Source organism: Protopterus annectens, chromosome 6.part0 (genome assembly GCF_019279795.1).
Source record: "Protopterus annectens isolate FY-2018-M chromosome 6.part0, PAN1.0, whole genome shotgun sequence".
NCBI classification, from domain to species: domain Eukaryota; kingdom Metazoa; phylum Chordata; order Ceratodontiformes; family Protopteridae; genus Protopterus; species Protopterus annectens.
The window spans coordinates 412,595,935-412,610,791 of NC_056737.1; the positions used below are offsets into that span (position 1 = coordinate 412,595,935).

A 14,857-nucleotide genomic window follows, 5' to 3' on the forward strand; every position below is an offset into this window, starting at 1 on the left:
GATGTTTTATAGGTGTGTGGTTTAAGTTTACCTGTTCTATAGGTATATGCTGGTAAGTGGTCACTTAGGGTATTTAGAAAAGTGGTGGAATTGGAGGAGTTACTAGGAATCAATCTAAGGTTGCACCTAGTTGATTATTATTTTGCATTCTGGTAGGGCTGATGCTAAGTTGTGTAAAGCCATGAAGGTATATGCTATTTGTTGAGAAGTCAGTGATCAGGTTTTTGCCAGCTGATATTAGTGTCACCCATAATAATAGTTTAATTTGTGATGTTATCAGTAGACCAGGCAAGAAAATCTTCAAGTGTTGGGATGTTTACTCCAATGTATATTTGTTTAGAGTTGTTTACTTGCATGGATGCCAGGATAATTTCTGTGTTACCAAAGGATGGAACAGGTTTGGAAAGGGGGGGTTATTATGGAGGTGTTACTATAAATTAATGCTACACCACCTACTCTTTTATATGTTCTGTTATTTCTTAGAATCTTATATCCTGGAGGGACTATGTCAGTATCTTGAATGTGTGGCTTTAGCCAGGTTTCAGTAACTGGTACTATATATGGGGAGTAGTGTGTTAGCCATGAGTGAAATTCAATGATTTTATTGCATACACTGAGTATGTTTAGTGTTATTAGTAGCAAATTTTTAGAGGGGGATGATTGATGGGAGGTTGATGGCTGTGTAGGTCCAAGACTGGGATGAATATCTTCACACTGGGAAAGTTTGAGCAGGTGAATTATGAGATGGTAAAGAAAGCCAGCCTTATTAGTGTGCCTGGAGACTATGTGAAGTATTATTTTGGTTTTGGTAGTTGTAGGAAGGAAATGGGATTTTAATAAAGTGAATATTTTGATGTTCAGTTAGGGAGGATGTTATGTTAAAGAAGCTATCTATGTGGATATCAAAGGGTAGGGATTGAGTAGATGTTTTTATAGGTGCTGGTGTTAGACTAGACCTGAGGGAGGTGACTTGTAATAGTATGCCTAATGAGGTGATTAATGATAATACGAAAATAGTGTGTATGAGAGAGAAAACATAGTGTTCACTTGTAGAAGTAAGGGAGTTGGGTATGGAAGTAGAGATAGAAAAAGAGAAAAGAGGTATTAAAAAATATAAAAAAGAGTACCAGTGGAATCAAAGTGAGTAATTGTGTTTAAAGTGTTTGGAGAACACCTAAAGGAACATGAGGAGATAGTAATTATGTAGGTGTTAATGGATAGGGTTAAGCAGTTGACAGTTTAATGGATGATGTTGGTGAGGGGGAGGAGTTATAATAACTATAAATGTAATTGATTAGAGGGTAGGTGAGATGGGAGTAGGGTGGGGGAGCAAAGTGAGCCTGAGTGTAGGGTTGGGCAAATGGAGCAGGGCTACACTGAGCTTGGAACAGGTAAGGAAAGAAAAAATAAGTTAAAAGAGAGACCAGTAAAAACTGAGAGGTTAGTTTAAGGAAGATTTTTTTATAAAAAAACGAGGGCTTCTATTTACTTGTAGGTAATTCTGTTGGTCTAATGCTTACTGTCCATATAGTACTATAGAGGCAAAGAGCGGGGTAGTTCGGACTATTAGAGGCAAAGAGTGGGGCAGGTAGAACACTACAGATGAAATAAAATTTATACTAGCAGGTACTGTAGCACAAAAGATAAGAGATGGGCAGGTAGAGTAGTAAGAAGGAGTAAGATACAACTAGAGAGTACTACAAGAAAGGAAACAGAACTAATTGGAAACAGAGATATAAGGAGGGTGAGTTCTGGTGGTCAGTTAAGGCCAATGTACAAAAGAATTAGGCAGTTACACTTGTTTATGTTTTTATACTTACTTTTGTTTAGACATACTTTCCTTCTCTTAGGTGGTATGGGGGATCTTGAAGGACATCAGCTGGTCAGGTTCTGTTTTAAGGCTTGTCATGGCACCCAGGTCTGAAGAGTAAATTAAAGGTACTTTGGGCAATAGATGGCTAAGAAGTGGCTGTATTTCTCTATGATGAAAAAGTAAAGAGGGCAGGTTAATAGGGGTGGAATGGGAGTGATTAGGAACTGAGTACTGGTAGAATGAGAACAAAGAGGACAGACATCAAGGTTAGATAGAATGCAGATTATAAATTTAGGGAGAGAGAGATTAAATATAGGTAAGAGCAATGATTAGTAGCAAGGCAGTAGGATTAGCAAAATAAGGAGCAAGAGGCACAGACTAGGCACAATAAAGTTATCAGTATAACTGTATAATCATTGTATGTCTAGGAGCAAAATACTAATCATGTATAGTTTCAGTAGGAAATAAAAAAACATATTGCTATTTCCAGATATATCCGTGGTGGTGGTGCTGCGGTAGCGTTGTCGCCTCACAGTAAGATGCTGTCCAGTTCGACTCTCGGTTAGAGCGTCTTCTCCATGGAGACATGCGTGAATGGGCGTACCTTCATTGAAGGTTGTGCATCAGGGCTGGCAACTCAGTACGTAAAAATCAACTGCTAATCATTAGCAGACCGGAGTTCCACTGTGGCGACCCCTAACCAGGAAAAGCCAAAAGTCACAACATTGCTATTTCCAGATATATATAATTAGCATAGCAATACACAAAAAAATGTTAAAAGCTATTAAGTCATGAAAACTAGCGGTGCAGTTAAAGATATATGCATGGAAAGAATACACAATTCCAGACTCTCTTTTTTCTAACAGTCAAGCTAACAGTGTAATTTCAAAAATGAGTATTGGAAGAAAATGCAATTCAGGCACTTTTGGTTAAACTGAACAACAATCTGCCAGTGCAGTTTTAAACAAGCATAACACTGGAAAAAAATGCAATTCGGGCTTTTTGGTTAAACTGAACAACAGTCTGGCTAGCAGTGCAGTTTTGAAATAGGCATAGTAAGAATACTTAGTACAGGAGCTTGTGTTAACACAGTCAAGCTAGCAGTATAAATAGGAAGAAATACATGATTTAAGTATTTATTTTTCTTATCAGTAGCCGTATGTTAGTTGGAACCAACAGAACAGTATCCATTTCAGAAGGATGCCCACCCAACCATTAGTCAACATGATACGCGATGTAAGCGTTTTTTTTTTTTTTTTTGTATCAGCAATCCTATGTTGATCAGAACTCACAGACCAGTATCCTTTCCAGAAAGATGCCCACCCAACCATTAGTCAACTCTCGAGGAAATGCAAATAAAGCAAGTGAGGCTCAGCCAACCTAGTTGCAAATGTGATGAACAAGCAACTCACCATTCAATGGTGTCTCTGCTCAGTTGGCCAGCAAGACCTGTGTCAAAAGCACCCTAAACAAGTTTACAGCTCTGGACCACTCTACAAATGGGTGCCGTAGCTGATATAAACTAAAAAGGGGAACTGTGGTGTGTGGCAACTCATCAAACAATAGGGACTCCACACGGCTAGACACCAGGACCCAAGCCGAGAATTCCCTAATCAAGAGGCAGCTCTTGACTACCCTACAAATGAGCACCTTGGCCGCTATAAACTAAGCAAAGGGCATCTTTGGTGTCAACACCCAATATAGCCACTCCAAAATGTTCTCTCTGAGACAACACCATTTTTACTAATATGCATCACTGGAAGAACTGATCAGGTAGCAAACATCAAATTAACAGATTAGTGCAGGTGAGCATGTACTATGCATTATCTATGGGGGTAGAAATTGACCAAGAACAGTATGTGGAATGTAGTAAAATGTTTGATAACTTCGGTTTTACCTTCATGAGATACCTTATCTCATGCAATGACAAAAGAATATGTAAGTTATTAACAGAAATTGAACAAATGGATCATGTTATAACTACTGATTTATTGTTTGATGAATATGTGATGAATTTCGATGCCCAATTTTCATGGGTAGACAATCAGGTTAATAATCAATATGAAAGGAAGTGTAAAAAATTAAAGCGGGATTTATTACAGTATGAGAAAGGAGAAGCATATGTATTTGAAGTAAAGACAGTCAGTTCTGAGAGGAAAGTAAGATATAATAATAGAAATAATATAAATCACAATCAGTTCAAGTTTAATAACAATAGGGGTTATTTTAGTGGAAATAGGTCCAACCATTTTTTAGAGGGAAGCAAATGAGAGAAAATGGGGGCAAGCAGGAAGAAAGATACAGAAGCAGGCAATATCAAGAGAACAATCCACCAAGAAAATGGGATTAGGTACACCAGGAAATGGAGAGAAAGGAATAGTTAAACATAATGATATACATTATAGATGGAAGGACTTTAGTATATACAACTATACCAATGTAGAAGTTACCACTGATATGTTCTCTTTATTATCTAAAGGTATGAAGTTCATTCCTAATAATTCCGGCAATATTATAGATTATATAGTGGATTTTAAAAAATATCTCAGGAAGTTAAATTTGGCTATATACTTCAAAGGGAAGGAAACACTGAACGTGGAAACCTTCAGGCAGCCCAGTTATTTTACTCCACCATTGAATAATACACTAGCCACTTATGAGAGGATGGTACTCAAGGAATTGTATACCATTATGGACAAAAGTAAGAATTATGTCACTAATTTAACTGAGAAGGAATACAAAGTTATGAAGGAGTTGCAAAATAATGATAAAATTAGATTAATGAAGCCGGATAAGGGAGGGGGTATAGTCATATATAATATGGAAGACTACAATAATAAAATAAGTAATATATTATTTAATTCTGGAAATTATATATCAACATCTATTAACAAAGTTAATATAGCCAATCATAAGATAGATTTGATATTGGAAGACCTATTAGTAGAGAACAGAATCACTATTGATTTATATAATTATGTGAAAATAAAGTATCCGATTATTAGTAACATAGTGGGGATACCCAAAGTGCACAAAGATATGAATGAACCTCCATTTAGGCCCATAATATCAGGGAGCAACTCAAAAACTTTTGAATTAGGGAAAGTCATAGATGGTTGGTTAAAAAGTGCATATAAAAATATTTCACATATAGTGAAAGACTCTTGGGATTTTTTGGCAAGACTTAAAAATGACTTCATTTCTGAAGATTGTATATTGGTGACAGTGAATGTTGTTGATTTGTTTTCAAGTATACCTCAGGAAGAGGGACTCAACAGATTCCAGGACAGTATAAAAAATATAGTAATTTAACATGGGAGAAAATAAGTATTATAATGGTATTTATGGGATTGGTCCTGAAAAATAATTTTATTATGTTCCAGGGTGAATACTACAAACAAAGTAAGGGAGTAGCCATGGGGGCGGCATGTGCCCCCATGTTTGCAAATTTATTTCTACTAAACTGGGAGGAAGAATATATACTTGGCTCAGAATGGAAAACTAATATAAAATGCTATCTGAGGTTTTTGGATGATGTGTTTATGGTGTGGAAGGGTGGGGTTGACACTTTAAAGACATTTATTGAATATCTGAATACTAGGAATGATTTTTTAAAATTTACTTTTACCATGGATAGAAAAAGTATATCTTATTTAGATCTGAGAATTACTATAGACGGTAATAAATTTAAATCTAATTTATATAGAAAAGACACATTTAGTAATGATTATTTAGAGTTCAATAGTTGTCACCCAGCACACCAGAAAAAAAGCATCATCAAGGGACAATGTATACGAGCAGCAAGAATGACATCTAACTATCAAGATATGGTAGAGGAGCTAAATAAGATAGCTAAGATGTTTAAAGAAAGAGGTTACCCGAAAGGGATGATAGTGGACGTAGTGAACTATGTCACTCAGGAATGGGGAAAAAAATACAAACCTATACTGGGAAATAACATGGCAAAGAGTAATTCTTCAGACATAGTTACCCAGGAGTTTAGAAGAGTGTGTGTTATACAATATGCCCCTGAAGTAGGTAAAATTAGGGACGTAATTGAGAAGAACTGGAATATATTAGAAACTGATGACAATGTATATAACATAGTAGGAAGAAAACCCACATTTGTGTACAGAAATGGACTTAAATCCAGGTTAAATAGGATGTATGGCATTACCAAAAGTGAGCATGGCACAACCAAATGTGGTAGATGCAATCAGTGTAGGTTTATTATAGGGAAAACAAGTATAATTCTGGACAATATTCACAAGACTAATATCACCTTTTGTAAGGGGAATTGTAGAACAAGAAATGTTATATATTTAGCCAAGTGTAAAACATGTCCAAGTTATTATGTAGGAATGACCACACGGTGTTTGAAAAATAGAATTTATGAGCACTGTTATAAGATAAGAAAACAAGATGGAAATAATGCATTATGGAGACATTGTGAAGCTCATAATGAATGTAAGATGTTTGAGTTTGGTATACTAGAACACATACTAGAGAATCCAAGGGGAGGGAACACAAAGAAAAAACTAATGGAAAAGGAGACACGTTGGCAAATAAAATTGAATGCATCAGAAAGCCCAGGGCTTAATGATACCATATCTATAAAACCCATGTTGGACAAAAAGTAAAGTGTTATCTAGGATATTTCTCTTATTAAGGTGTTTATGACAACATAAAAACACAAAAATGTGATGTTAAAGCAGCTATTCACTCTGAAGCTTTTTTTATATATTTTTTACAGTTTTTAGCTTTATGAGGTTTTAATAGTCAATAATTTTATAATGTAATGTACATATGACATGTGAATATGAATGTATGTTCAAAACAATACAGACATACACAAGGATTTTAAAAAATAAGTTACTAGAGGGAAGGAACAGTTCTGAGGGAATCTAGCACTGTGCACTTTAAACAGCTTTACATGGTTAGTCATTAATTGTTTTCAACTAATTAATGTGATGATGCTATTGGAGAAAGGAGACTATATAATATGTAATTAAGCACTTTCAAATGGTTCTGAGGAAATCTACAGGAGTAGATTAAAGCGCTCAACCAGTTTGTGAAGCTATTTTGTTTTAACAGTTCGTATTAAAGAAGGAATTTTATTATTCAATGCTAAAGTGTGCCAGTGCATCTTTATTTTACTGGGACTGTTACAGCTCGTGAGGGGCTGCATTTGTTTTATATTGTTGGACAGGCCAGTGAATTCGATTCAGTTGATTTAAGTATTTATTTTTCTTATCAGTAGTCGTATGTTAGTTGGAACCAACAGAACAGTATCCATTTCAGAAGGATGCCCACCCAACCATTAGTCAACATGATACGCGATGTAAGCGTTTTTTTTTTTTTTTTTTGTATCAGCAATCCTATGTTGATCAGAACTCACAGACCAGTATCCTTTCCAGAAAGATGCCCACCCAACCATTAGTCAACTCTCGAGGAAATGCAAATAAAGCAAGTGAGGCTCAGCCAACCTAGTTGCAAATGTGATGAACAAGCAACTCACCATTCAATGGTGTCTCTGCTCAGTTGGCCAGCAAGACCTGTGTCAAAAGCACCCTAAACAAGTTTACAGCTCTGGACCACTCTACAAATGGGTGCCGTAGCTGATATAAACTAAAAAGGGGAACTGTGGTGTGTGGCAACTCATCAAACAATAGGGACTCCACACGGCTAGCCACCAGGACCCAAGCCGAGAATTCCCTAATCAAGAGGCAGCTCTTGACTACCCTACAAATGAGCACCTTGGCCGCTATAAACTAAGCAAAGGGCATCTTTGGTGTCAACACCCAACATAGCCACTCCAAAATGTTCTCTCTGAGACAACACCATTTTTACTAATATGCATCACTGGAAGAACTGATCAGGTAGCAAACATCAAATTAACAGATTAGTGCAGGTGAGCATGTACTATGCATTATCAAGATATTATAAAAACACTCATTAGCTTTCCAGCCATCAGTTAGATTAACCGAGCACGTACTACTCAGTAAACAGGTATTGGGTACAGGGTGGCATGATTAAAAAGTAAGAGAGCCAGTGAAACTGTTTAGTCTGAAATATCTCCCAAAGGAATTATAATATTCTTTTAACCTGTAGGACAAATACAAAGAGCAGTCAATACAGCAGAAGAATGAAAACTTTAAAAAACTTGGGAGACTCAGGAGGAGGGTTTCCAGAATGTTCACTCCTCCTGACTAAAACAAATTACGCAAGTTCTAAAGTTACTATTTACCTCGTAAACAGGCTCAAATAGGTACAGTAATGCATATAAATCTTACAGGCAGGGACTATCGGTGTGTAGATGCCACAGGAATAAAATGCTCAAGGTTAACAAAAGTACCTTAAATGCACAAAGATTCCTTGTATAGAAAGCGTTTGGAAAGTCAGTACAACCAGAACCGCAAGGTCAGGAAAGCTAAGGGTCGGGAGAGAAAAGGAGGGTGTTAGACAACATTAAGGGGATGTAAATGGCATGAGGCATCATGGCAGAGAGGGCATAAAGGATTAGAGGAATAAAAATAAATGAAGTTATGTTATATAAAACTGGGCAGGGCTACACCATGCTCAGAACAGGTAAGGAAAGAAAAAAAAATAGTTAACAGAGAGACCAGTAAGAACTGAGAAATTAGTTTAAGAAACATTTCTTACAAAAAAAACAAGGATTTCCATTTACTTGTAGGTAATTCTGTTGGTCTAATGCTTACTGTCCAGACAGGACAAAGAGTGGGACAGGTAGAACACTACAGAGGAAGTAAAGTTTATACTAGCAGGTACTGTAGCATAAAACATAAGAGAGGGGCTGGTAGAGCACTAAGAAGGAGTAAGATAAAACTATAGAGTACTATAAGAAAGGAAACAGAACTAACTGGCAATAGAGACAGAGGTTATGTGGATGTCTATTAACCCCCCAGATGCGCAGTAGCAGGCCCTGCCCAAACCCCACCTGACACCCAGGATCACGGCGACATCACTGAACACTCATGAATAATTATGTATTTAGCTTGCTGTTCGCATGGATATTCACTGCATTGAGAAGGTGGAAATTCAGCAAGTAATTAAGTAATGAAATATTGACAGAACAGAGCCATGAAAGCAAGTTTTTCAAAACCGCACCTTCAAACAGCACTCTAGTGAAACTGTTTCTTTTTGACCTGTTAATTATGAGGCAGTCAGTGAGAATATAAATGTATTACTTAACAGCAACACAAATCAAAGTAATGGATTGCAGCCATTGCTGACCTCTAGTAGCAGTTACAGCACCCTAGTGAAACTATTCCTTTTTGAGCTGTTAATTATGAGGCATTCAGCGAGAATACTAATAAATTAATTAAAAGCAACACAAATCAAAGTAACGGAATTGCAGCTGTTACAGTCCCCTAGTAGCAGTCACAGCAACCTATTGAAACTTTTCGTATTTGAGATTATAATTATAAGGCAGTCAGCGAGAATACAAATAAATTAATTAAAAGCAACACAAGTCAAAGTAACGGATTGCAGCCGTTACAGTCCTCTGTTTGCACAGTCCAAATTCTAACTGTGCATAATAGTGGCAGGTACTTGGCCCATTATTTTCTGGTGGATGGCTGCATTTCAAACTGTGCACTTATGGAAATATTGAGAAAGAATAAGCAAGTATGTATGTGAATAAAGATGCATTTGCTTGGCCGGGCAAAAGCAAGAATATTATTTTAATTTAGGTAACTTTTAGTGCGTGTCTGCTTAATGGGAAGGCAACACAGTAGAAATGTGTTCACATGTTGTTAAGATATGATTCTGAATTAAAACCCATGTGTTTGGCCACCCACAATACACTGAATTACTTTAATTAATGTAACTTTTATTGCTGGTCTGCTTAATATGAATTCAGCAGTTATTTTTGAACTACTGACAGATACACTGATCACGAAGCAATGTATGCATGATGTCATTAATACATCTGCATTCCGTGTCAATCATGCCACATTAGCATATTCCATCACCATCTTCTGGCTTGTCAGTCACACAGGCCATGCCCATTCCTGCACGAAACTGTCAGGGGGTGACATCTACAAAACCTTCTTTTTGTTTTTTGGTTTTATATACTTATTTTTGCTTAGACATACTTTGCTTCTCTTAGGTGGTATGGGGGATCTTGAAGGACATCAGCTGGTCAGGTTCCGTTTTAAGGCTTGTCTTGGCACCTAGGTCAGAAGAATAAATTAAAGGTACGTTGGGCAATAGACAGCTGAAAAGTTTTTGTTACTCAAACAATATTGCAGGATTTCAAAGTGCAATGAATACTGTCACATTTTTCCCTATTTCTGTTTTTCAATTTAATCCCTGCAAGTTTTCAGTATTTGTCACTTTCCTGTCTTTACTCTAAGGAAGTTTTGCTGTGCCCACAGAGCTCATTCTATCCTATAGGGTGGTGTTTTTCCATTGTAGCATGGCACAAAATGTTTGTACGTAAACACTTTTTTTTGTAGGTTGATGTCCCTGCTGCCATATCCTGCCAGTTAATCCTCACCACCAAGGCAAAGATCAACCAGGATGAAGCATAATTTAGACAGTTATTAGGAGGTTGTTCAAAGGTTTTTTTATGTTCCTTGCTCACACTCAGTTTATGAAGGAAGGGGGCATGCCATGGACATACCTTTCTGGTTGTTCTTCACTTCAAGGGGTATTGCCAGCAAGTAGCCCTACTCATACATCTTCAAACAATGGGTGATGGTTTCCCCCTGTCTCCATCAGGGAAATCATACCTACCAGTGTGCTCACCAAACACCTGTATCTCAACCCTCCCTCCCCCACTGGGAGAGACAAGTGAGCCATACCCCTTCACCCCCACCCTTCCTGCTTGACTTCCTCAGTGCCAGAGATGCTAATCAAACCAGTCACCTGGCTCTCAGTCAGGGCTCCATTCATCTGTGCCAAGGAGCTTGGATATATAAATATATGTTTTGGTAGATTTGTGTTTTGTGCAGAAAATTCTTCTTCCTTTACTCCCTTGGTTTGCAAGAACAAGCTGTAACATTTTATGACCTTGAAATGGATAATAGGGTAATGCAAATAAAGGAATGAATAACATTCATAGTAGTATAACATTAGTGGAGCAAAGACTTCATGAGATGTAAGAGAGGACCACATAAAGCAGACATTATCATGTATAGGTTTTTACGTCTGCAAGGTTAAATCACAAAATTATAACTGTATTGATTATTTTGTTCACTTAGACACATCTAAAGCAAACGTGGAAACAAAAACAAAAGAAAAGCACAATTGTGTTGATATTAACTTTGTATCTTAATCTTTCTAGCTATGTGATGTCAAACGGTTATAAACCAGCTCCACTGGATCTTACAGATGTCAAACTGATACCCGCCCAGGAAGCTCTAGTGGACAAACTTGCAGAAAATGCACACAATGTTTGGGCGAAAGACAGAATTAGACAAGGCTGGACCTATGGCATACAGCAGGTAAGCCACTTCCTACAACTTTCTTATGCTGAAAAATGTTGCACATAATTCATGCTAGGCAGCACAGGCTAACTATAATATTTAAGTGGAGACCAGTCCAGTAGGATTTTTCTGATACTGCCCATACAAATGGCATAAAGACAATATCATGGAATTCTGTTTGGGATCTTCCACCTGTAGATAAGTGTCTGCTTTCAAAGTCACCACATCTACCATTGAGTGCATAATTGATCAGGCTTTATTAAAATCCATACAGTTACCCCATATCCACTGAAGTTTCCGCTCACAGGGCTAAAAAATTATTTCTACTACAAGATGTTCTTTGTGTTTCACTGTTGCAGTCATTACATTTGGGTAATTTGCTGGCAGGTTGCCCTCAGTCGGCCTGAATATAAAAGTCTTGGTTCCTGTGCCAGTTGCTATCTCCTTTTCCATGACGTCAGGTCGTCAGGGGTATAAAACATGCAGCCATCGCCATTTTATTCAGTCTTTCTTGCCACACGGTGCCCGAAGCAGAAGAAGTAAGCAAGTGCTGGTTGGCCGACTCCTGAAATTTTCACATTCGAGTTTCAGAACCGAAGTCTTCAATTAAAGCTTAGTACTCCGTTGGGGAAACTTTTTCTTGCTCCTTACTGATGTCAGTAAAAGTTAATAATTGCATTACTTGTGGGAAGCAAATACCTCATAAGGCTTTTCATTTGTACTGTATTCCTTGCCTAGGCCCAGATCATAACGTGCCTTGCTGTTGGTTTTGTGCTAGATTTAACCAACGCACTATTAAGTGTATTAAGGGTAATTAAGATTTAATTACCCTGAAATGTCGTCGGATAGCAATCTGACTACTGGAGTTCACAAAAAAAATGCAAAGAAAAAGACAGAGACAGACCATCGAGGTCCAAAACTGACGACGAAGCTTCTCCTAAGCCAGTCGCCGGTTTGCCGGTACTCAGTGAAGCACTTTCGCAGCCCCTGATACCCGCTACTTTTGAGTAGCAGGCCTCTACCGAGACCCATGCGGAGTCCGGTATGCTGCGAGATTCTCAGAGTATTGAACCCGCGGATGTCTCTTCCTCGGATGGGTCCAGAGCCGCTGAGCAGGCACCGGCTTCTGAGGGTGTTTTCAGGCCTCAACATTTCTACATAAAACTGACGCCAGCTTCAAAAACAAAAAACAACTTCTAAGTCTAAAAATCCGATGCATGAGCCACGTGCTCTGGCCCCTATGCCTAAAAAACAGATGATCAAAATGGCTGAGGACTTAATTACCTTGATCACTAAGAGGCCTAGGCAAGACACTGATTATGAATCTTCTGATCAGGTTTCTATTTCTTCTGATTCGTCTTCTGATCAGGAATTTTCTATACCACCCTATGAGTATTCAGATGCTGAAGAATCCATCCCATCTGTATCTCATCCTGAGGATTATTCTTTTGGAGAAACCTTGCATACTTTATGGAAATATTTTCATTGGGAGAGTCAGGATTTCTCTGAATCAAAAAAGCGGCTTAGGGATTTCCTTCTTCTTCAGCATAGGCCTTTGGCTATACCTCCTGTATTAGACATTGTTGATGATGTGTTTTCGGAATCAAGCTTGGCTCCTGATTCCCTTCCTCCAGCTCCTAGTAAGCCAGACAGATATTACAGGGTTCCTGACTCTCGCAAATTGTTATTCAAAAATCCTGCTGCTGATCCTGAAACTATCTCACAGAGTCCCAAAGGTGTAAAGGCCTCTACAGTCAAAAATCCTACTCCCTCTGATAGAGATTCCAGGGCGCTGGATAGATGGGGAAAGGAGGTTTATACATCTGCAACCTTGGCAATTAGGGCCTTAAACTGCCAGTTTCATATGCTTAAATATCAACAGCATGTTAAGGGTTTATTGAAACAGAAAATGATGTTGATTTCTGATTGTGTGGAGAATAAAGAATTACAGGAATTATTGCATGCAGCAGAACAGGTTGGAAAGCATACTTTGCAATGTGGTTTTGATTCCTTGGAGGCCTCTTGCAGGGCCGCAGTTACTGGATCTGTGATTAGAAGGCAGGCCTGGTGCAAGGAGCAAGATCTGCCTAATCATGTTAAAGCTAAATTGTTGGATGCACATTTACAGCATGATACTCTGTTTGGTAATAAGGCAGAAGAGGTTTTAAAGAAAATGGAAGACAAAGCTAAATCTATGCAAACTGTAAAATATTTCATGCAAGTGCAGCCACCCAGATTCAGTAGGCACTGGCCAACTAAAAACTGGTCCTTTCCTGTGTCCAACAGAGCCTCACAAGGCAAATCCAGGTGCTCAAAAGGCTCTAGATACCAATCACAGGGTTCTTACAGGTCAAAGCAATGGGGTGCCTCTACTTCCAAATCTGAAGGAAACAAAGCACAACCCTACAGTAAGCAGTCTCAATGACTTCCCTCTACCATCACCAAGCTCTTATCTTTTGGCAGCCCCCTTGGGGGGGAAATTAGCAGTTCATGCTCAAAATTGTCAGTTAATTACCCAGGACAAGTGGGTATTAAACATAGTATCCCAGGAGTACAGATTTCATTTCCATACTTTGCCAATTCCGAACGGTTGGCCAGATCTGCCACAAAATCAATGGGTAGAGGCTCAGAAACAAGTTACATCCCTCATGGATATGGGGGCTATTCAACCAGTACCAGAACAGGAAAAAGGACAAGGTTTTTATTCAAGACTGTTCCTGGTACCCAGAAAAGACAATGCCTGGCATCCAACACTGGACTTATCGATTTTGAACACATTTCTGGACATTCCAAAATTCAAAATGCAGACTTTACAGCAGCTACTGCCCATGCTGGGCAAGAACTCTTGGTTAGTGACTGTAGACTTAAAAGAGGCATACCTGCATATCCCAATAAGGGAATCGTGCAGAAGATACCTCTACTTCAAGGCAGGATTTATGCATTACCAATTCTCTGCACTGCCCTTTGGCTTATCTACTGCATCCAGGGTCTTTACAAAGTGCCTGGCACTAGTAATTGCATTTTGCAGACAAAGAAGCATACAAATGTATCCTTACTTGGACGACTGTCTCATTCAAGCAGAAAACAAGGACATTCTTCTTCAACATCTGGCATTTGTAAAAAGGCTTCTAACATGCCTAGGGTACACAATAAATGAAAAGAAATAACAACTGGTACCCTCTCAAAAAATTACATTCCTGGGTGCAAGCTTGAATACAACTGCCCAGATGGCTTACCTTACGCCAGACAAACAAAGGCAACTGACTATATACTTCAAACAGATGGCAACAAAATTCTGCAGGCTTTGGGGTTCATGGCATCCTGCATTCTACTAATTCCATATGCAAGAATGCATATGAGGAAACTTCAATGGTATCTAAAAAGTTTATGGAGTCAACATTGTCACAGTCTGGAAACAATGATTCCTCTCATTCCCTGCCTACAACAGGAGTTTCTTTGGTGGGCAGAGACATGTCACCAGAACAAGGGGCGGTCTTTCACTCTATCCCTTGCTACCCAAACCCTAACTACAGATGCATCAGACTATGCTTGGGGGGCCCACCTGGCAGGGAGATGCATTCAGGGCATATGG

General features: G+C 38.5%; 1 protein-coding gene across 1 annotated transcript in view; it reads left to right on the plus strand.

Moving 5' to 3' along the window:
- The window catches only part of RYR3 (ryanodine receptor 3), a 3,250,282-nt gene that overhangs the window by 1,555,242 nt on the left and 1,680,183 nt on the right, over positions 1 to 14,857 (plus strand). Inside the window, exon 24 of the mRNA XM_044074157.1 lies at positions 11,124 to 11,283. Coding sequence (XP_043930092.1) covers positions 11,124 to 11,283 — 160 coding nt within the window. The remainder of the gene's footprint in view (positions 1 to 11,123; positions 11,284 to 14,857) is intronic.